Raw genomic sequence first — 25,070 nt, forward strand, 5'->3', positions numbered from 1 at the left:
GATTAGCTTTTCAGAGCATTCACACAAAGCTGGCGCCGGTGGCGACACCTACAACGTGCTGACATGAGGAAAGTTTCCAACGGATTTCTCATACACAAATAGCAGTTGACCGGCGTTGCCTTGTGAGACGTTGTTGTGCTGCCTCGTGTAAGGAGGAGAAATGCGTACCATCACGTTTCATATTTTGATAAACGTCGGATTGTAGCTTATCGCGATTGCGGTTTATCGCATCACGACATTGCCGCTCGCGTTGGTCGAGATCCAATGACTGTTAGCAGAATATGGAATCTGTGGGTACAGGAGGGTAATACGGAACGCCGTGCTGAATCCCAACGGCCTCGTATCGCTATCAGTCGAGATGACATGCATCTTATCCGCATGGCTGTAACGGATCGTGCAGCCACGTCTCGATCCCCGAGTCAACAGATGGGGACATTTGCAAGACAACAACCATCTGCACGAACTGTTCGACGACGTTTGCAGCAGCATGGACTATCAGCTCGGAGACCATGGCTGCGGTTACCCTTGACGCTGCATCACAGACAGCAGCGCCTGCGATGGTGTACTCAATGACGAACCTGGGTGCACGAATGGCCAAACGTCATTTTTTCGGATGAATCCAGGTTCTGTTTACAGCATCATGATGGAAGCATCCGTTTTTGGCGTCATCGCGGTGAACGCACATAGGAAGCGTGTATTCGTCATTGCCATAATGGCCTATCACCCGGCGTGATGGTATGGGGTGCCATTGGTTACACGTTTCGGTCACCTCTTGTTCGCATTGACAGCACTTTGAACAGTGGACGTTACATTTCAGATGTGTTACGACCCGTGACTCTACCCTTCATTCGATCCCTGCGAAACACTACATTTCAGCACGATAATGCACGACCGCATGTTGCAGGTCCTGTACGGGCATTTCTGGATACAGAAAATGTTCGACTGCTGCCCTGCCCAGCACATTCTCCAGATCTCTCACCAACTGAAAATGTCTGGTCAATGGTGGCCGAGCAACTGGCTCGTCACAATACGCCAGTCACTACTTTTGATGAACTGTGGTATCGTGTGGAAGCTGCATGAGCAGCTGTACCTGTACACGCCATCCAAGCGCTGTTTGACTCAATGCCCAGGCCTATCAAGGCCGTTATTACGGCCAGAGGTGGTTGTTCTGGGTTCTGATTTCTCAAGATATATGCACCCAAATTGCATGAAACTGTAATCACATGTCAGTTGTAGTATAATATATTTTTTCCAATGAATACCCGTTTATCACTTGCATTTCTTCTTGGTGTAGCAGTTTTAATGGTCAGTTGCGTATTTGCAAGTTGTTTCAATCTTCTTTAAGGTGTAGGGTGATAATAGTCGCACAGTTTCGCTATTTTCAATGGTTATGTATTTTTATAGCGCTGTCAGGTCACCTTCTTCTCCTGAGGGACGAAGGGGATGGAACAAGAATAAAGAGAAAGGAACAGATTATACCAGGAAAGGAAACGGGAAAGAATTGTTAACGTCAGCTCCTTCGTGAAGTACTATATCACTCCATCTCTTCTGCCTTCACGGCTGTCACTTTCTTCGTAGTCGATGCTCTGGCTGGAGAAGGTAAGCTAGTGTCCTCTCGACGATGAAAGCAGTGCCGGCAGCGGCGTGTCCACAGAGCAGCAGCCAGCAGGCGGAACGCAGGTGCGCCAGGCGAACAACCGGCGCAGCGCGGGGTGGAGTCCTAGGCGGCTGCGCTGGCGCCACGAGCCCGGCGGCCCACAGCTCCAGCAGCGCGCGCTGGCGCCAGTGCTCCAACAGGCCTGCTTGGCCCGCCAGCGCTACCAGCCGGTCCAGGCGCGATGCCAGGCCAGCAGGCCGCCTCGCCGCCACTAGGCTGCAGTACGCTGGCGCCAGCACCGGCTGCCCCACCACGTGCAGTAGAGGAAACCACGACTCGTCCACGTTCTGCCACAGCCTAAATGCGAGGTACGAGGTGACTATTCGAAGAAGTGAAAGAAGCACACAGACCGCACACACTCTCCTAATGAAATTTCTTACAACTAGGTGTCTTTGTGTCTATCTAGCAATCTCCTTAAGATCTGCCATTTGCCACAGTCTCCGTCAACAAGACATTGTCAACACTGGCAAAAAGCATAAACACATTTTTGTTTGCTCGAACAGTCCACGGGTGTGCTGCCGGTCCATAATGTCCAACGGGCACAATATTTCGGCGATCAGGCATGTCGCCATCGTCAGGTGCGCAGTTCGTCATCGCACCTGACGATGGCGACATGCCTGATCGCCGAAATATTGTGCCCGTTGGACACTATGGACCGGCAGCACACCCGTGGACTGTTTGAGCAAGAAATACGCCGGGAGAAACTGAAGAATCAGACATTTTTATTTATTCATTTGTTCGTTGTCCGCCCTCGGTAGCTGAGTGGTCAGCGCGACAGACTGTCAATCCAAAGGGCCCGGGTTCGGTTCCTGGCTGGGTCGGAGATTTTCTCCGCTTAGGGACTGGGTGTTGTGTTGTCATAATCATCATCATTTTATCCCCATCGACGCGCAAGTCGCCGAAGTGGCGTCAAATCGAAAGACTTACACCAGGCGAACGGTCTACCCGACGGGAGGCCCTCGTCACACGACATTTCATGTGTTCGTTTATATATGCTCTTATCGTTTTAGTACCTTTTGATTCTCTCATACATCGCAAAAGATTTCCGTGGTTTTCAAATGCAGGCATAACTACTTTCATGAAAGAATTTATTAGAATACATGCGACTGCGTTATCTGTACGTAAAATAATGACAGCAAACAATATAGGAAGAAGAGGAAAGTAAAGATTCGTGCAACACTGTTAATGGATATTGGTTTGTAACGTAAGGGACTGATTCAGAAGGGAAGGCTGAGACACCATTACTTCAAGACGCCAGTCATTAGCTTACTTTACAAATTGCGTAAACACGTTATGAACCATGTAATTCTTCGCTGATTCCATGCAAAACAGAAGAGGTTTTTTTTCGAAGAGTTGCACTGTAATATACAGCTGAAAATAATTTAGAATTCCAAAGATGGAGTATCTCGTAACATTTTAATGTACGAAAACTGCAAAAAATTAGTTCTCGTTTGTGACATAGTGTATAAGCCGCCTCGAGGATAAGTAGCCAGGAAATAACTGAGTAATGTGAGCAAACGATGTTACTTAGACTTCGCATCAAGAGTTAAGGGGAGGTCCTGGGCGTTATTGCTGTCTGGGCATAATTGCAGAATCTCGCAGTAGTCGAAAATGGGCAATGCTCGCCCCATACCATTTCTGTTTTTCTCATTGTGGTGTCACCGCCAGACACCACGCTTGCTAGGTGGTAGCCTTTAAATGGGCCGCGGTCCATTAGTATACGTCGGACCCGCGTGTCGCCACTGTCAGTGATAGCAGACCGAGCGCCACCACACGGCAGGTCTAGAGAGACGTACTGGCACTCGCCCCAGTTGTACAGCCGACTTTGCAAGGAAAGGTTCACTGACAAATACGCTCTCATTTGCCGAGACGATAGTTAGCATAGCCTTCAGCTACATTTGCTACGACCTAGCAAGGCGCCGTATTCAATTGATATTGAGATTCTATTAATGTATCATCAAGAGCGATGTTCTACAAATGTGGATTAAAGTTAAGTATTCCAGAAGCTACGTACTTTTCTTTATAGCATTCATTACGTATCCTGTTTCAGACCTCACGCCAGCCTGCGTGAGTTTAAGCGCGTGCCTTTCGGCTTCCTCTCATTGTGTCTAGGCTGTCTTGTCTAGACACAACACTCATCTCTGGATACTCTTTCATAGATATAATCAACTACAGACCATCCTCCACATGTACATTGTTTTCAGAATATGTTTCAAGTATTTATCCAGCACTAACCAAGACCACGTTATCCGAGATGGAGCCCAGCGAACCCTATGCCGATTACTCCATTAACATCTTTGAAAGAAAACATACCCAAGCCCAAACGCTTTTTAAAGACGTTTACTTTGCTGCCATTACTGGTTATGGCAACTGTACACGTCTTCGAATGGCTTCATTTAGTTTTCTTGTACAGTGAATGTCTTCAGCGACACGAGCTGCTCATTAAGCCCAGTTTAGTTGTGTGTAATTTTATAAACCACATGCCAAACCTTAAAGCCAATATAAGCACACTTATATTTTGTAAATCATTAATGCATACTCAGTAATTTAAATCACCATTCGTAGTGTCAAGTAAGTTATTCATAATCTCGTTTTGTGCTGTTTGTGTTCTGTTTACTTTTTGTTTTGTTTTAGTATATTATGTCGAAAAACATTGTCCAATCGACGGAGGATTAAAAAACAAATCACTACAGCTCACCAAGGATGACGACAATATGTCGTTTCAGACATTGATTACGTGAGAAACGTCAGCGAAGATGTATGAATGCATGGTTTCGCGGCGATATGAGTTAATAAAATTTTCTCGGGCTTCCAGCCGAGTCAGGTGGTTAAAATTCCACGAGCGTCTTAGACATGGAGATATAATGGTTAGTTTTGTTGTAGTCTTCCTCTTTACACGAGTTCCTGTCAAAGACTGTATAGATCTCCTCACCCAGTTATTTGATAGCACAGTTGTGGGACTGTTTACGGACCCGTTGACATCGTCGTATTTTCTACATGGCGGCCATTATTTCGACCAGTTGGACGGCGTAGCTATGGAAAGCCCATTATCTCCATCCATAGCCTACCTTTTCATGGAAAAATTTGAAGACATCGCCTTGGACACGGCTCCATCTGAGCCAAGTTGTTTTTATCGTTACGTCGATGACACTTTTATCATCTGGCCCCATGCACGTGGAAAACTGAGAGAATTCTTAGAACACCTGAACAGCATTCACGACCACATCAAGTTTCCGATGGAATTCGAGACAGATGGTGCATTGCCCTTCCTTCCGTCCTTGTGTATTTGCCTTTCTGTGGTACAGTGTCAGGAAAGATTATGGCTCTGAGCACTATGGGACTTAACTTCTGAGGTCATCAGTCCCCTAGAACTTAGAACTACTTAAACCTAACTAACCTAAGGACATCACACACATCCATGCCCAAGGCAGGATTCGAACCAGCGGCCGTAGCAGTCGCGCGGTTCCAGACTGTAGCACCTAGAACCGCTTGGCCACCATGGCTGGCTGGAAAGATTAGCCGGCTCGAAGAGATATAACATTTCATCGCTGTTCAGACCCCCAGCAAAAATCCGACAGCTCATGACGCCTGTGAAGTACGATCTAGGGCTTAGAACGCCTGGAGTTTACAAGATACCATGTCAGTGTGGCTGTTACTACGTCGGCCAAACAGTACGCTCTGTGGAGCAATGCCGGACGGAACACGAGAGGTGCTTAATCCTGCGATATCAAGAAAAATCGGCCGTGGCAGAACACGCCTTAGAAAATGGACACCGAATTCTACTCGACGAAACATCTGTCGTTATGTGGACGAAGGGATTTTGGGATAGCATCATAAAAGAAGCTATTGAAATAATAACCTCTGAAAACACCATCAACAAGGACGGCGGTTTGCAGTTCAGCACCACCTGGGACTCAGCCACCGCGAGGTTAAAACTGGCCCGACGGATGCGGCATGAAAACATTACCATATACGGCGAGGAGGAGAGCACTAGTGACGTCACAGCCAGAAGTGCGGCTATATAATGACGCATCCACGGCGACACAGCAGTCAGTCTTAGTACTTGCCTTTATTATTAGTTTTATTTAGGGTTTATGATTTTTCTAATACTTTATATTTTCCTTTGTTGGTTGATTTTGGTTCTTATTATTTTATGTTTTATTTGTTTATAATTCTTGCTTTTTTAGTTAGGATGCCAATGACTGAAGAGAGCTCGGTCGAAAGCTCGTGGGATTTTAACCTCCCGAGAAAATTTTATTAAGTCAACGAAGATGTGTGAAACACAATAAGCTATCAAACCAAAAGTATCCAGACGCCGCTATGTAATGGGGAACTGATCACCAGGTGGCCAAGACGCAGACCTGTCAGCATGAAAGGAGGCGGGGAGTATTGTGTTGTCATTACAGAAGCAATAACAGCAAAGTGGCTGGGACAGAAGAGCTCAGTGATTTCGATCTTGGACTAATCATTGGATGTCACCTGAGCGACAATTATGTCTGAGGTATTTTAACATTTCTAAAGATACCCAGATCGACTGCTGATGATAGGATTGTGAAGTGGAAACGTGAAAAGACAACCACAGGTAAACCAAGACCCAGTAAATATCATGTAGTGACGGATAGGAGCCGTCTAGCATTTCTGAGGGAGGATGTAAAAATCACATAAATTCAGTGGAAGGAATCACTTACTGTGTACAACGAGATGAATGAGTTACTGAGGTTGAGCAACTCCACATAAGCCACACATTTCTGAAGTCAGTGTTCAGAAATACTTGAGGCGGTATGAGGAGTGACGCCACTAGACAGTGGATGACTCGTAAAGAATGATTTCGAATGATGAATCACGCTGAATCCTGTGGCAAATCCAATAGAAGAGTTTGATGTGAATCTTCAGGTTTCGGCGGCAGCAAAGACTGTTCCATTAAGTTTCAGGTGTGCAGCTGCAAGAAATCTCCTTCTCCTTTTAATATTTCGGCTGTATAACGTTCAGCCACCTTCAGAGTGAGCCGCAAGACTGCCGCTCCAGTGTGTTTTTTTTCCTTTATTGTAATTTTATACCTATACATAGGTAGGCTGGCAGCAGCATCCTACGCTGCTCTTCAGCTTTCGAGTCCACAATGAGAAAAACATGAAGATACTAAATAGATATATTGACAGGCAAAAAACAGTAGACACAGAAATACAAAACATGGAGCCGTTCACACTCGACGAAAATTACACGGAAGCACGTTGGCACGGAGCACAAACACTGATGATTCGACGGCACAGGTGAACGTTGGAGTGTGACGGTGAACACTAACACAAACACGACGGCACACACACGAGAAACTGATGGCGATGATCTCCGGCGCACGAATGTCCATGTAGCGTGTACGAGTCCAGGGACCTGTCAAGTGGGGAAGGATGGGGAGGGGGAGGGGTGAGCAAAGATGCCAAGGGCAGAGGAGACAGGAGTAGGACCGGAGGAATGGGGGTAGGGGAAGCCCAAGGAAGGAGTGGGGAGAGAGGGAGGAGAGAGAGAAGAGAGAGAGAGGGTGCCCATAGGAACAAAACACAGGAGGAGGGAGGGAGGATCAAAGTTGGTAGGAGGGTTAGATGGAGGGGAGGAGGGCATCATCAGGGAGGGGAGAAGCCACCTTGGGAGAGGGTATGGAGAGTGGAGAGATGGAGAGCAGGTGGGCGCTCCAGTTTTTTTTTTTTTTTTGTCCTTTATTGAATTTCAATTCCCCCCGAAGGGGGCGGGCTGGCAGCAGCTTAGTATGCCGCTCTTCAGCCTACAGACTTTGTTAGAAAGATGAAGAGAATAAATAATAAAAACAGGCGATAAAATCGGAGACTTAAAGAGTAACATGGCGAAAAGAAATCGTGGAACTTAAAACAAAGAACAGAGGGATGATGACGCTAAGAAAATACATACGAAGCAGACAGGTAAAACAATAGACAGACAATTAAAAAAACAGGGCGACAGTCTGGTTTCTGTTCGCAAAAGACATAAAATTCACACCCAGCGACAGCATGGTTTCTGTTCGCAACACGAGAAAGACGAACAACACTGAACAGTCACTGGAACACTGCCCTAAAAAGTTGTCAAATGTGACAGGCCACAGCCGAGAGCAGGTGGGGGGAAACTGGACAGATGATGGGAAAATAAAAAAGGGGGGAGCTGGGAAAGGAGCTGATGGAGGATGAGGACCCATAAGAGGGGCGGGGGGTGCTGGGGAGACGCGACAGGGAGTGGGGTAGGCAGAGGAGGGGAATACAAAAGGACTCGGGGGGGGGGGGGACAAGGGAGGTAGGGAGAGGTTTAGTGGGGAGAAAACAGGACGGAAGGGGGAAGAGGGAGCCCAGGGAAAGGACAGAGGAAAGGAGGGGGAGTGAGGATCAGAGTTGATAGGAGGGATAAATGGAGGGAGAGAGGGCATCATCCAGGAGGGGGAGTTGATGGAAGCCACCTTGGGAAAGGAGATGTAGGGTGTAGAGATGGAGGGTAGGGGGGACTCCAGTGCTCGCTTCGTCCCTTTATACTGTTGTACCGCGCGACTGCGCATGCGGCCACAGATGCAAATGCGCCAGAGACGTTGGTCGGCGGCAGAGACGTGCATAATGCGCGAGTTGTATCTATGACTCCGCAGTTGATCTGTGTTGGCATATCGATATATCATTGTGAGCTGCACTGTGACGACGTCTTTGCGAGTTTATTACAGCAAGTGCCGGATTCCATAATTTATCAAGATTGAAACCACTGTCTCTGTTAATTAAATTCGTCGTCAAGCGAATTTCAATTGCCTCCTTCACTATCGAGTCCCAAAAGGATGATGTAGTTGCCATAATTTCGACGTTGTCATACAACATACTGTGACCATTATCAATACAGTGCTCTTCCACTGCCGACTTGTTAGGTTGTAAAAGTCGTGTGTACCTCCGGTGTTCTGTACATCTTTCTTGGACAGTACGAGTTGTTTGTCCGATGTAAGAAAGGTCACATTCACATGGAATTTTGTAAACTCCAGATTTTCGGAGCAGCAAATCATCTTCGACGGAGCCCACGAGTGCAGCTGTCTTGAATGGAGGACGAAAAATCACTTTTACTTTGTGTCTGCCGAGAATGGGTCCTATTTTTGATGAGAGGTTACCCACATATGGCAGGAAGGCCACTTCCCTCTGATTCCACAGATAAGAGAAAAAACCTAATTGTTGTAAATGATACGTTGACGATATGTTACTGCTGTTAGAAAATGGCACAAATGATGTTTAGGCATTTTCTGAATCAATAAGCAGTGCTGGGGATGGCACAACCTAATCTTCTGCTGCGGCCCAAGGGCTGAGTGTGAGGTCGGTGGAGCCCACTGATGGGCTGGTGGTCGAGGAAAACGCTTCATTACAATTTGTTATGCCCAAAGCCGGCGCGGGAGTGTCAGCAGCAGAATTAAACCATCGTACAATATGCGTACAATATGCGTTAAATGAGTATGTGTCAAGCAAGATCGTAAGAGATGGAAAAGAGCCGCCGTGGTACAACAACCGAGTTAGAAAACTGCTGCGGAAGCAAGGGGAACTTCATAGCAAACATAAACATAGCCAAAGCCTTGCACGCAAGCGAAAATTACGGGAAGCGAAATGTAGGAGGAGGGTTACGCGAGAGCCGTTCAGTGAATTCGAAAGTAAAGTTCTATGTACGTCTTGGCAGAATATCCTAAGAAATTTTGGTCTTATGTCAAAGCGGTAGGTGGATCAAAACAAAATGACCAGACACTCTGTGACCAAAAAGGTACTGAAACAGAGGATGACAGACTAAAGGCCGAAATACTAAATGTCTTTTTCCAAAGCTGTTTCACAGAGGAAGACTGCACTGTAGTTCCTTCTCTAGATTGTCGCACAGATGACAAAATGGTAGATATAGAAATAGACGACAGAGGGATAGAGAAATAATTAAAATCGCTTAAAAGAGGAAAGGCCGCTGGACCTGATGGGATACCAGTTCGATTTTACACAGAGTACGCGAAGGAACTTGCCCTTTTCTTGCAGCGGTGTACCGTAGGTCTCTAGAAGAACGTAGTGTTCCAAAGGATTGGAAAAGAGCACAGGTCATCCCCGTTTTCAAGAAGGGACGTCGAACAGATGTTCAGAACTATAGACCTATATCTCTAACGTCGATCAGTTGTAGAATTTTGGAACACGTATTATGTACGAGTACAATGAATTTTCTGGAGACTAGAAATCTACTCTGTAGGAATCAGCATGGGTTTCGAAAAAGACGATCGTGTGAAACCCAGCTCGCGCTATTCGTCCACGAGACTCAGAGAGCCATAGACACGGGTTCCCAGGTAGATGCCGTGTTTCTTGACTTCCGCAAGGCGTTCGATACAGTTACCCACAGACGTTTAATGAAGAAAGTAAGAGCAAATGGATTACCAGACCAATTGTGTGATTGGATTGAAAAGTTCCTAGATAACAGAACGCAGCATGTCATTCTCAATGGAGAGAAGTCTTCCGAAGTAAGAGCGATTTCAGGTTTGCCGCAGGGGAGTGTCGTAGGACCGTTGCTATTCACAATATACATAAATGACCTTGTGGATGACATCGGAAGTTCACTGAGGCTTTTTGCGGATGATGCTGTGGTATATCGAGACGTTGTAACAATGGAAAATTGTACTGAAATGCAGGAGGATCTGCAGCGAATTGACGCATGGTGCAGGTAATGGCAATTAAATCTCAATGTAGACAAGTGTAATGTGCTGCGAATACATAGAAAGAAGGATCCCTTATCATTTAGCTACAAAATAGCAGGTCAGCAACTGGAAACAGTTAATTCCATAAATTATCTGGGAGTACGCATTAGGAGTGATTTAAAATGGAATGATCATATAAAGTTGATCGTCGGTAAAGCAGATGCCAGACTGAGATTCATTGGAAGAATCCTAAGGAAATGCAGTCCGAAAACAAAGGAAGTAGGTTACAGTACGCTTGTCCGCCCATTGCTTGAATATTGCTCACCAGTGTGGGATCCGTACCGGATGGGGTTGATGGAAGAGATATAGAAGATCCAACGGAGAGCAGCGCGCTTCGTTACAGGATCATTTAGTAATCGCGAAAGCGTTACGGAGATGATAGATAAACTCCAGTGGAAGACTCTGTAGGAGAGACGCTCAGTAGCTCGGTACGGGATTTTGTTGAAGTTTCGAGAACTTACCTTTACCGAGGAGTCAAGCAGTATATTGCTCCCTCCTACGTATATCTCTCGAAGAGACCATGAGGATAAAATCAGAGAGATTAGAGCCCACACAGAGGCATACCGACAATCCTTCTTTCCACGAACAACACGAGACTGGAATAGAAGGGAGAACCGATAGAGGTACTCAAAGTACCCTCCGCCACACACCGTCAGGTGGCTTGCGGAGTATGGATGTAGATGTAGATGTAGATGCAGAATTACTCTTAATTATAAACGACACTTCGTCGTCAAGAAGGACTGTGGACTATTATTAAACAGTAACTTTCGACATGTTACCCAAATATTCAATTTACAATGCAGACAGTACAGCTAGTACTTTACCACACAAAACTAGACGCCTACGGTTAACAATTCCACACCCAGCTCCGTGTCTGTCAATAGCCTTAGAGCTAATCTGTCTCAGCCAGCGGTAGGCTTTCCGTTAGCTCATGTTTGTAAAGCGTAGAGTTTCCTTCGTTGGTTTCGCACTTGTTGATCAATCACCCCTTACATTCTCTCTCCAGATGGCTTTTAACCAATACTGAATTTAGCTTCTCGCTGTTTTAGTACGAAGACTGGTTGCCTGCTGCTCTCCACGCTCTTCTTTCCTGTGCTAGCTCCTTCTTCACTGCATACCTCCTGCACCCTACATCCATCTGAACTTGCTTACCACATTCAAGCCTACGATTATTACCCTACATAATTCCTACCGCTACCAGACTCAATATTCTCTGATGCTTCAAAATGAGTCCTGTCAGCTTATTTCAGTCAAATTGTGTTGCAAATTTATTTTTCCCCAATTCGATTCAGCACCTCCTGAATAGTTATTCAACCTACCCTCATAATTTTCAACATTCTTCTAAAGCATCATACTTCAAAAGCTTCTATGCTCTTCTTGCGTGAACTGCTTATTGTCTACGTTTCATTTTCGTACAAGGCTACACTCCATACAAATAACATGAGAATAGATTTCCTAACACTTAAATTTATTATGTTTGAAAACCACACGCCATTCTGATGTAATTTTCTACAGCATTTACAAACAAGTTTTCGGCTATTACGCTATCGTCAGGCACAAAGACAAATGTATGTGGCAGTGAAATTTATATGGGATCAAAATTTTAAAATAGCACAACTACAGAGTACGTCAGATGATTTGCAAAGATGAAGACTGCTAATGTTTGATTTGTGACTAAAATGAGAAGGATTATTTCAGTGAAAATGCAATGCAAAAATATTTAGGCTGGATAAAATATACGACACATTAAATAATGAACTGCATGACAAATTATAAAAATTGTTCTGAAAGGAAAATAAGTTAAATAATACTAAGTAAAGTTTGATGAAATTTGAGAATGGCTAGACAAGATAATCTTGATCTTAAAACGCCCAGTATTCCAAACAGGCACAGTATAACACGTGGGAATAAAGAGGTAAATGATAGGACTGTTTTAATAGGGCAGATAAAACTACAGTAAGTGAAATTAAGAAAGAAATTAAGCTTGTAAGTAGGAGGGGTAATTTACAAAGGGGTCGGCATTGGATTATTAACAGTATTTGCAGTTGTAAGTGACGATGAAAGGAACTGTGTCTGATCGCGTAGTACTAGGTTTGGGGAAGTGGACATATGTTCATTAATTTCCATCATTCTTACGTAGAGTATCTTGTTACGCCTTGTAACTGTGGCTTTTTTTTAGTCAGATACTATCCAAAAGTAGAGTCACCTTTTCTATGTCTCCAGCTTCTATGGTGTTCCTTCAAGCGGGTGGATACTGCCACGTCAGACTGGCTATACAGAATTTGCCACATTTACAAAGCGACTTTGTATATACCACTCTTTTTGCAAAGCTGAATGGCTGTCTTTACCATTGGGAAAAAATGTCCAACAGCCTATCAACATAAAATGTTTTGAAGTTCTTGGATTTGAGCTATCTGGCCACATACAGAGAGACTTTCCCTAAAAATGGAATCTTGCAATCTTTATTAACTCTTGAGGTGGTGGGTCGAATACAGGGTAAAGAAGAGAGAAAACTTGTTGTTTTTGTTTTTTATACATTATGGGGTACATCAAGGTAGAGTGTAGCCTTGGGTTGATGACATTGTTTGCTTGTATTTAATTCATTTTGGAAGTTTTCATCAGTCACGCAGGTTGATATTAGGTGATGTTAAAAAATTTCTCTTTTTCAGGCACGATTTTGTTGCTATTGGCAATCTGCATTTTATACCCTCTCTACTTTTGCCATCGTCAGTTATTTTCCTGCCCTAGAGTAAAACTCATCGAGTACTCTAGTGCCTCAGTTCCTAATCTAATTCTATCACAATCACCTGATTTAATTCCTTTGCCTTTCATTACTTTTGTTATACTTTTGTTCATATTTATCCTATAACCTCTTTTCAAGACGTTATTCGTTACATTTAATTGCTCTTCCATGTCCATTGCCGTGTTTGACAGAATTACAATACCATCGGGAAACCTTTTATTTTTTATCCCTAAACTTTAAGTCCATTTCCAAATCTCTCATTGGTGTCCTGTACTGCTTGGTCAACGTAAAGACTGAATAACACTGTGGAGATGCTGCAACACTGTCTCACTTCTTCAATTACTGCTACCTGTTCACGCTCTTTGACTCTAATAACTGCAGTCTGGTTTCTGCATAAATTTTACGTCACTTTTGGCTATCTGCATTTTACCTTTCTTACGTCCAGAATTTAAAATGAGTATTAATCATGGCACCTCACGCACTTCAGGCATCAGAAAACGAAGAGTATAAATAATAATACTGCAAATACTTCACTGTTTGTCATCCACAAAAGCTACCCACATTTAATATCACTTTCATCTCTGTCGCTGGTACAACTGTTTTGTGGTTTACGACATCAAATAAAAATTGCTTGGCAAGCATTTCAGGTAAAACAAAAAAAATCACAAAAGGAAAAGAAGACAAACAAAGTGAACCTTCTCTTTCTGGTATCGCCTACTAAAAACGAGTCCGCTACGTAATGAAAATCGTATATGAATGTAGTTCCCAGTCAGTGTAGCATTTCACCTGAATGCATTTGCTGGCAGATGAGTCCCGCTCCACTGAATGAATTTCTCATTTCCGCATCAGCCTTGTTTCTCACGTTTTCTGTTACCCCTCGGCAGTCTGCGAGGGAGCATTGGAAATCAAGCGTGGCAGCAGGATGACAAGAGGACCGATGTAATTCTGTACCGATAGGGGCGTCATTGGAATGGAATAGCACCCTACGTGTGACATGAAAATTTAACAGTGCGCTCACTGGAGTTCATTGCAGAAGACAGCATGATGTTATCTCACTGCGTCATTACGTGAAGAGACTGTGCTTCTTGGATTTGCCCACTATAACCTTCTTAACGTCGCAAGATCACCATAACATAAAACTAATGGTTTTCTACAAACTGCACTATCTGGCTGGTAATTGTGAAAACTATCATATGGTTTTCTTGTTTGTATGACGCGTACCCCCAAACGAAGGCACCTAAAAAAAATCAGCCCAGCATTCGTCTAAAGCTGTGTTGCGGTTGTCCTTGCCCTAAGATCTGAGGTAATTGTTAAAAATTTCATGAATTCCGGCAAGGAGAGAAGAGTTGGTGTCGCGCAGCTATCGATTACCGGCATCAATATTAGTACTGCAGGTTAATAAGCAGTGATCCGTCTCATTTAATATAACCAGCTATTCTTCGCAGCATTTGTGTGTGTGTATAGGCTCAAGTGCAGACAAAGGGAGTGCCAGGCATTGATTCAAGGGTGGGATACTGTGAAATTATAAACGTTTATATACGTAAAAAACATGTAACCCATGCAGCATTCGTGATGATGATATTTAGTTTGTGGGGCGCCAACTGCGCGGTCATCAGCGCCCGTACAAAGCCCCAATTCTTACACAGTCCAATTTAAACACAATCCGATCTAGCCACTGTCACGAATGATGATAATGATGATCTATATCTACATCTACGTGAATTCTCTGCAAATCACATTTAAGTGCCTGGCAGAGGGTTCATCGAACCACCTTCACAATTCTCTATTATTCCAATCACATACAGCGCGCGGAATGAGTGAACACCTATATCTTTCCGTACATGCTCTGATTTCCCTTATTTTATCTTGGTGATCGTTCCTCCCTATGTAGGTCGGTGTCAACAAAATATTTTAGCATTCGGAAGAGAAAGTTGGTGATTGGAATTTCGTGACAAGGCTCTGAGCACTATGGGACTTAACATCTATGGTCATCAGTCCCCTAGAACTTAGAACTACTTAAACCTAACTAACCCAAGGACATCACACACATCCATGCCCGAGGCAGGATTCGAACCTGCGACCGTAGCAGTCGCGCGGCTCCGGCCTGAACGCCTAGAACCGCTAGACCACCGCGGCCGGCTTTCGTGACAAGGTTCCGTCGCATCGAAAAACGCCTTTCTTTTAATGATGTCCAGCACAAGTCCTGTATCATTTCTGTGACACTCTCTCCCCTATTTTGCGATAATACAAAACGTGCTGCCTCTCTTTGAACGTTTTTTATGTTCTCCGTCAGTCCTATCTGGTAAGGATCCCACACCGCGCAGCAGTATTCTGAAAGAGGACGGACAAGCGTAGTGTAGGCAGACCTGTTAAATTTTCTAAAGTGTCCTGCCAGTAAAACACAGTCTTTGGTTAGCCTTCCCCACAATATTTTCTATGTGTTCCTTCGATTATAAGTTGTTCGTAATTGTAATACCTAGGTATTTAGTTGAATTTACGGCTTTTAGATTAGACTGATTTATCGTGTAACCGAAGTTTAAGCCGGCCGAAGTGGCCAAGCGGTTCTAGGCGCTACAGTCTGGAACTGCGCAACCGCTACGGTGGCAGGTTCGAATCCTGCCTCGGGCATGGATGTGTGTGATGTCCTTAGGTTAGTTAGGTTTAAGTAGTTCTAAGTTCTAGGGGACTGATGACCTCAGCAGTTAAGTCCCATAGTGCTCAGAGCCATTTGAACCGAAGTTTAACGAGTTCCTTTTAGCACTCATGTGGATGACTTCACACTGTACATTATTTAGGATGATGTCACTCTTCGCACCATTCAGATATCTTTTCTAAATCGTTTTGCAGTTTGTTTTGGTCTTCTAATGACTTTATTAGTCGATAAACGACAGCGTCATCTGCAAACAACCGAAGACGGCTGCTCAGATTGTTCGAAAAAATGGTTCAAATGGCTCTGAGCACTATGGGACTTAATATCTATGGTCATCAGTCCCCTAGAACTTAGAACTACTTAAACCTAACTAACCTAAGGACATCACACAACACCCAGTCATCACGAGGCAGAGAAAATCCCTGACCCCGCCGGGAATCGAACCCGGGAACCCTGGCGTGGAAAGCGAGAACGCTACCGCACGACCACGAGCTGCGGATGCTCAGATTGTCTCCAAAATTGGAAGCACGCAATATCCCTAGTAGCCGCTTGTGTGGTACAGCGTCAAAAGCCTTCCCGAAATCCAGAAATACGGAATCGATCTGAAATCCCTTGTCAATAGCACTCAACACTTCATGTGAAGAAAGAGATAGTTGTGTTTCACAGGAACGATGTTTTCTAAACCCATGTCGACTGTGTGTCAATAGGCCGTTTACTTCGAGGTAATTCATAATATTCGAACACAATATATATTTTAAAATCCTGCTGCATATCGACGTTTGCGATATGGGCTTGTAATTCAGCGGATTACTCCTACTACCTTTCTTGAATATTGGTGTGACCTGAGCAACTTTCCAGTCTTTGGGTACGGATCTTTCGTCGAGCGAGCAGTTGTATGTGATTGTTAAGTATGGAGCTAATGCATCAGCATACTCCGAAAGGAACCTAACTGGTATACAGTCTGGAATAGAAGACTTGCTTTTATTAAGTGATTTAAGTTGCTTCAGTACTCCGAAGATATTTACTTCTACGTTACTCATGTTGGCAGCTGTTCTCGATTCGAGTTCTGGAATATTTAATTCGTCTTCTTTTCTGAAGGCATTTTGGAAGGCTGTGTTTAGTGGCTCTGAGCACTATGGGACTTAACATCTATGGTCATCAGTCCCCTAGAACTTAGAACTACTTAAACCTAACCAACCTAAGGACAGCACACAACACCCAGTCATCACGAGGCAGAGAAAATCCCTGACCCCGCCGGGAATCGAACCCGGGAACCCGGGCGTGGGAAGCGAGAACGCTACCGCACAACCACGAGCTGCGGACGCTGTGTTTAGTAAATCTGCTTTGTCAGCACTGTCTTCGATAGTATCTCCATTGCTATCGTGCAGAGAAGGCATTGATTGTTTCTTGCCGCTAACATACTTCACATACGACCAGAATCTCTTTGGATTTTCTGCCAGGTTTAGAGACAAAGTTTCGTTGTGGAAACTGTTATAGGCATCTCGCATTGAAGTCCGCGCTAAATTTCGAGCTTCTGTAAAAGATCGCCAATCTTGGGGATTTTGCGTCTGTTTAAATTTGGCATGTTTGTTTCGTTGTTTCTACAACAGTGTTCTAACCCGTTTTGTGTACCAACGAGGATCAGCTCCGTCGTTTGTTAATTTATTTGGTATAAATCTCTCAATAGCTGCCGATACTATTTCTTTGAATCTAAGTCACATCTGCTCCACACTTATATTATTAATTTGGAATGAGTGGAGATTGTCTTTCAGGGAGGCGTCAAGTGAATTTATATCTGCTTTTTTGAATAGGTATATTTTTCGGTTATTTTTCGAGGATTTGGGGATTACAGTATTCAGTCTCACCACAGCAACCCTGTGTTCACTAATCCCTGAATCGGTTTTGATACTGGTTATTAACTCAGGATTATTTGTTGCTAAGAGGTCAAGTGTGTTTTCACAACCGTTTACTATTCGCGTGGGCTCGTGAACTTACTGCTAGAAATAATTTTCAGAGAATGCGTTTAGCACAATTTCGGATGATATTTTATGCCTACCTCCGGAATTAAATATGTATTTTCGCCACATATCGAGGGTAAATTAAAGTCACCACCAACTATTATCGTATGAGTCGGGTACGTGTTTGAAATCAGACTCAAGTTTCCTTTGAACCTTTCAGCAACTGTATCATCCGAATTGGGAGGTCGGTAAAAGAATCCAATTATTATTTTATTCCGATGATGAAATGATGAGTACAACACAAACACCCAGTCCCCGGGCAGAGAAAATCGCCATCCCTGCCGTGGTCCAGAGGCAGTAACGCTAGCCACCAGACCCCTACGGCCTTCATGTGTGTGAGATCTCATCAGGCAACCAGTCAAAGAAAGACGCCATATATCTCGAGAACACCTGCATACAACATACCATCTCGTCTTCCACGAGAAAATCACGAATATTCCTCAGCCGTCTACGCATCAGTCCAAACGAATATAAAATTACATCAATAACAGCATACACAAGGCACATAGAGAATCTCCCAACACTTCATCTGTGATTAGACTGGGAAGAAACGTAAATCGAATAAAATATGAAAGCTATCCTCTTCACGCGCTTTATAGCGATTTACAGAATGTTCAGGATGAGCCAAAATTCCCACGGCAAAATTTCGGAGGTTGTTCGTGGATATTTTCTGAGTATTTTGATATAACAAACCCGAAATTTCCGATGGCTCGTTACAGAGTAATGGCATTTTGTTGGATTTCTTAACCCCGTTTGTCTTCGTATCTGTACTGCACTGAAAATATCTGCAGAAAAATGCAAATGCCAGCGGTATGCACTGGTGTGTCCCCTCCGATCCAATTCTGCTCCATTAACTCACGGTAACTGCCACAGAATAAATCATAATTACATCATTATCCTGTAATCTAGCCACCGGTGGACAGGTATCCCTTCTACCAAAATATTCAGAAAAATGGCTCTGAGCACTATGCGACTTAACTTCTGAGGCCATCAGTCGCCTAGAACTTAGAACTAATTAAACCTAACTAACCTAAGGACATCACACACATCCATGCCCGAGGCAGGATTCGAACCTGCGACCGGAGCGGTCGCTCGGCTCCAGACTGGGGCGCCTAGAACCGCACGGCCACTCCGGCCGGAAAATATTCAGAAAATTTCTATGAACATCGGTAATTTTCAAGTTGGAGCTCTGGTTCACCTGGTAGATATTGATTAATATGGTATCGATCGTGTCGGCAACGTTGGTGTTATTTGGGAGGGGTAGCCAATGTTCTATGCTGGGCTCGTTAACTACAAAGTACAACACTACATTTTACATGATCTCATGATCACGTTTCGTGAAAGCAAGATTCTGTGATGAGTCTGTATAAGGGGAGGCATTGAAGACAGCAAAAAATGTACAGTATCTAGTCCAGGAGTCTCCAAAATACGGCCTGCGGGCCGAAACCGGCCCGCGAGGGCCGGCAAACCGGCTCGAGTTAGCTGGCCGGACATCCCCCGTATCAGGTCCGCCAAATATTTGAGGTGGTACCTATACTGCCAACAATTGAGTTTCGAGGCCTATCGCGACCAATACACCACGACATTGTCGGAGCTCGGTTTTTAGCTGGCGTTTCAGAGACTCATACATTTCTAAGCGTTCGCATCCTGTAAACTTGGAGTAATTATAAGAGTGCTTAGTCTCATAATGACGTTTCATATTGTATTCCTTGATGACTGATATTGCTTCATTGCAAATAATACACATTGGTTTGTTGCTTTACTCCACCACGAAATATTGACATCCACACTGCTCTTTAAAAATTTTACATTCACTGTCAACATTTCGTTTCTTTTCCATATTTGTACAGAACTTCACAAAAGATTGTAACCTGAAAATAAAATTGTGCTATTTAATACCAATAAAACTAGGGAGTAGGCTGCCTAAACAAAATGCAACGAATTTATTTTTAAGGTACTTTAATTACTAAATTAAATACAATTACACGTAGTTCCACTAAAAAATACAGTGAAAAAATGTTCAAGTCGTGCTATTCGTATTTCGATTTTCAGATTTTCCTTGTCTCTTCGAATTCAAACTTTGAATTGCTCCACACTTCGTCGTCTCACCTGCTAGTACAGCGTATAAAACACTGAAAACTCGTGAGACACTCGCAACATAGACACAACCACGCAACAGAACTATCAAATATATGCTCTGGCTCTGCTACTCGCTACAATACTGCATAATTAAACTTATTGTTGCGCCGCTTGAAACAGCAATGCGTTGACATACTCTACCTCTGTTACGTCTTGCAGTAATAGTGTTGCTAACAATGATTCTGAAATTTCGTTAACTTTGTAGGACGCTTTCGTGAGGAATGTGCAGTGACATACATTTTTGTCGGTGAAATTCTCCAGAATAAAATACGCCAGAATTTCGGTCAGGTAGGTCCACCAATCAAAATTATGTAATTAAATAAAAATCGTAGTTTGTTTCAGTGCTAGCTATTCCCACAGACTTAGATTTTTGCGATTTCATCTTTCCTTTAGCCTTACATTACGGTGATCATGGAGTGCTAGGGTACTTTAATCCCACTAGTGACTAGGTAGATCTTGGCCCCCTATGACTTCGTGGAGGAGTCAATGTGGCCCGCGGACTAAAATGTTTGGAGACCCCTGGTCCAGTCGACGATTAGTTGGACGCAATTGTACGAGAGGCCTGCAGTGCGTTGTTCATCAGCAAGTAGGTGGAAGTGCAAATTGTATTGGCTAGAGGTCTGTCCAGGGGTCCTAAAAGGTAACGACCCGAGGAGACACACAGTTTTACGAGAGCACAAATGTTTGAAAATGTGTCGAAAAATTAATCGTTTCTGCCCAATGCTCATAGATGAAACATTTTTTTGGTTAGTGAGCCTACTGTTACATACTATCAACGGTTGCTAACAAATAATTTAGCAGGATTCAGAACCAATGCTCACCAGTAATAAAAAGCAAGAAGCAGCCCAGGGTGCCTTTTTGTAGACTGTCGAGGAAGAAACGACTGAGGCTTCGGTTCTATTGCTTGCTTGACGCACGTCGACCTCTGGTGAAAGAGACACTGGTCCGAGATTTCTGCTGGAGGTCGCTAATAATTTCGGTCGTGAGTATAAGGGATTCAGGGCCATAGCTGGCACATGCCTGGCACCATTTGTCCTGGAATGGCTGAAACCACACACACACTCTCTCACACACACACACACACACACACACACACACACACACACACACACACACCAGAAGCTGTTCCCTCTCTCTCCCGAGAATACCAAGAATGCTACGTCTTGCCTGAGTAGATGCACTTGTCATTACCCAATAAGGAGAGGCACCACCGTCACCTAAATATCTGTTTGACAAAGTTGCAGTTGTCTCCCAGTAATAAATAACTGACATCCAGTTAGTGACCCTTACACTGTTATTAACAGAATGGTCATATTTTTGTTTTCAAATTTTTGTTTCTGATATCAGTTGCTTTGTTTAAACAAATTGGACTATTGTATTAATAAATTTGGTGAAGTTTAAATGTCATTAATTTTGCAATAGTCCAAGCATAAGTTATGGGCAAATGAAATTGTGCCACTCTAACATTAAAATCCTGTGTAGTGTATTCGGGACTGTCATTATTCACTTGTTTTCGATTTCTCTGATTTACTGTACTTTGGCTTTAGATTCCGTCTGCCAGGCACTTACGTGTGATTTGCAGAGTACCCATGTAGATGTCGAAGTAGCTGATTTAATTACGGTTCCCTCATTGCCTGTTTATGGTGCAGAGCTTATCACAATAAGTCTGTGAAACACCCATTTGATCGTAGATGACTGCAGTTGCATCTTGGCGCTACCATTTCGTTCAAGCTGCACTTTAACAGTAGGGGCAGACATAGCCTCACAGATAGAAACGGTGTGTTTCAAATCGAGTCCTGTGCCCAACGCGATAGTAAAATTCGCAACCTTTTCTTGTTTTTTATAGGAGGTATCAGTCCTACTCCAATACCACGAAGGCCAGCCAAGTCCATAATGAGTGTGAAGGGCAGTTTAACCTTTACCCGCCAGGGTAGCCGAGAGCGCTAACGCGCTGCTTCCTGGATTTGGGTGGGGGGCGCCAGTCCCAGATCGAATCCACCCGGTGAATTGACGACGAGGGCCGGTGTGCTGGCCAACCTGGATGTAGTTTTTAGGCGGTTGTCCACATCCCACAAGGTAAATACTGGGCTGGTCCCCACGTTCTGCCTCATTTACACGACTCGCGGACATCTGAACACGTTCGCACTATTCCATGCAGACAGTAGCGGTACACTAATTCCGTCCCATCTTTGCACATGGGTGCTCTAACATAAAGAATTCCAGATAGCGTATCGGATGTTAATGCCAACAAATCGTGGTGTTTCGAATGGAGAAATCATCATCAGCTACTCTGATGGAGTAACATGTTTTCAGATTGTCCATTTCTATTCAGTGATTTCTCTTTATTGCTGATGCAGCTCTAGAGAACACATACAATCAAGAAGGCACTCGAAACGTTTAGTTTATGTAATTTTGTAATGGAGAGAAGTGCATAGAGTAAGAATTCTAGAGGAAGACCAAAGTTTATTACCGTAAGAAGATAGGTTGCAGTAGTTACGCAAAAATGAAGAACCTCGCACAGAATAAATTAGCATGCTGAGCGGCAGCAAACCATTCTTCGGACTGGGGGCCACAATACCAGTTATGCTTACTGTTCAGACAGCCAATAGTTTCTCTTATAGGATCTGGGTCTGCCCTCGCATCACGACAGTGTTGCTATAACTGGATTATCTCAGAAAGCAGATAGACAGTCCCTCTGTTTTTGTAGGTATATACCAATTCTCATTCATATAGCGAGCGAGTTGGCGGAATGGTTAAGACATTGGAGTCGCATGTGGAAAAACTGACATTAAAGCTTAGCTTTAACCTACCACCACCACCCCGAGACGCCGGCCGAAGTGGCCGAGTGGTTCTAGGCGCTACAGATTGGAACCGCGCGACCGCTACGGTCGCAGGTTCGAATCCTGCCTCGGGCATGGATGCGTGTGATGTCCTTAGGTTAGTTAGGTTTAAGTAGTTCTATGTTCTAGGGGACTTATGACCTCAGCAGTTGAGTCCCATAGCGCTCAGAGTCATTTGAACCATTTTGAGCCACCCCGAGACCATTCAGGTGTAGGTTCCCTGTAGCATGACTAAATCGGTAAAGGTAGATACCTGGATGGTTGCTCAAGCAATCTATCACATCGTAACCAATCCAATCTTGTATTCTGCCTGTATTCTAGTCGTTGACGGGACCTGAAGTCTAATTTTCGTTTTTTCCCTATTTTTACTACTACCTTTTAGGGCTTAGACTTCCCAGTACTTGCTGTCAGCCACTCATGTCCACCGCGCTGCTGATGCTGTTCCGTTACGTTGGTCCTTCAGTCCGGCTAGATGCTGTCATACAGTGTATGATCCGCCGAACTGACCACCGGATGAATCGAGATGCGGACCCGCCAGTATTGTAGGAGATGAGGAGTACTGTAGTCAGCAGAGAAGCAGTTACAGCAAGACGGGTCGCGCAGGAGAGCTCAACGGCTTCTAATGTGGACCAGTCATTGGATATCACCTGTGTAATAAATCCATCAGGGACATTTCAACCCGTTTAAAACTTCATAAGTCAACTGTTTGTGATGTGACCTTGAAGTGAAAACATGACACAACAACCACAGATAAATCAAGACCACACAGACCTCATGTAGTGACGGTCAAGGGCCGTGAAGCATTACGGAGTGTAGTTGTAAGAACCACATGAAATCATTTGAAGTAATCACTCGTGAGTTGCAAAGCATACACCTAGCACAGTGGCTGTGCATAGTGAGTTAGGTTCAAATGGCTCTGACCACTATGGGACTTACCTGCTGAGGTCATCAGTCGACTAGAACTTAGAACTACTTAAACGTAACTAACCTAAGGACATCACACATATCCATGCCCGAGAAAGGATTCGAACCTGCGGCCGCAGCGGTCACACGGTTCCAGACTGTAGCGCCTAGAACCGCTCGGCCAACCGGGCCAGCTAGGGAGTTAGGAAGAATGGGTACACATTTTTGTAGTCAGTACAAAAAGCGGCGCTTAAAGTGATCTAAAGAGCGACACCACTGGAAAGTGGATGACGGAAACTAGTGAAGTGATGAATCACGATATAATACTTTAAATCTGATCGAACTGTTTGGGTTCGGAGAATGCATGGAAAACATTGCCTGCCATCATGTGCAGAACCAAGAATGAAGTATGTAGAAGTTTGTTTAGGTATGGGGCAGTCTTACGTAGTTAAGGTGTAGCCCCCTTACTGCGTTTAAGAAAACGCTAAATGCGGAAGGTTATGAGCATATTTTACAGCATTGTGTATTGTGGTCAGTAGAGAAACAGTTCTGAGATGATGACTGCTTCTATGAGCATGACAGTACATCCTGTCATAACTTAACATCTGTGAAGTAATGGTTTGCGGACAACATTCCTGAAATAGACTGGGTCGCCCAGGGTCCCTACCTGAACCCAATGGGAACTTTTAGGATGAGCTACAACGTGGACTTCTCTGCAGACTCAAGCGTCCAAGCGTCTAGTTGTTGGCTCTTGGAGATGAAGAGTCTGCCATTCCTCCACAGTCGATCATACAGCACATGGAAAGTGTCCCAAGCGAATTCCAAACCGTCATAAGGGCAAAGGATGGATACACTCCACATTAATATCTACTAATATTTTTTTTTCCTTGTTGGATTTTGATTCCACCAGAAGGGGGCGGACTGGCAGCCGCTTAGTACGCTGCTCTTCAGCCTACAGAATTTTTAAAACATAAGAAGATAAGAAACAATAAAAGCAGGCGATAAAATGGTAGACGTAAATAGTAAAACGGCGGAAAACTGTGGAACGATAAAACATAAAACAAATAGTGGGCGATGATAATAAAAGAAACAGGAAGCAGACAGGGAAAATAGTAGACAGACAATTAAAAAACACGGCGACAGTCTGGTTTCTGTTCGCAAGAGATATACGAATCACACCATGCGACAGTATGATGTCTGTTCGCAACACTTCGGAAAAGACGCACAACACTTAACAATCACTGGAAAAACTGCACTAAAAATTCGGCAGGAAGATGACACACGACAGGAAAGGGCAGATGGGTGGGGGGACCTTGACAGATGAGGGGGAAAAAGGGGGGAGGAGAGGAAAAACAAAAGGCGGGGGAGGGAGGGGACCGAAGAAGGGAGAGG

General features: G+C 44.1%; 1 protein-coding gene across 1 annotated transcript in view; it reads right to left on the bottom strand.

Annotated features, from left to right (window-relative positions):
- Positions 1–1,279: 1,279 nt before the first annotated feature.
- The window catches only part of LOC126218625 (uncharacterized), a 40,663-nt gene continuing 16,872 nt past the window's right edge, over positions 1,280–25,070 (bottom strand). Inside the window, exon 5 of the mRNA XM_049942130.1 lies at positions 1,280–1,954. Coding sequence (XP_049798087.1) covers positions 1,564–1,954 — 391 coding nt within the window. The 3' untranslated portion in view covers positions 1,280–1,563. The remainder of the gene's footprint in view (positions 1,955–25,070) is intronic.

This window comes from Schistocerca nitens, chromosome 1 (assembly GCF_023898315.1).
Source record: "Schistocerca nitens isolate TAMUIC-IGC-003100 chromosome 1, iqSchNite1.1, whole genome shotgun sequence".
Taxonomy (NCBI): domain Eukaryota; kingdom Metazoa; phylum Arthropoda; class Insecta; order Orthoptera; family Acrididae; genus Schistocerca; species Schistocerca nitens.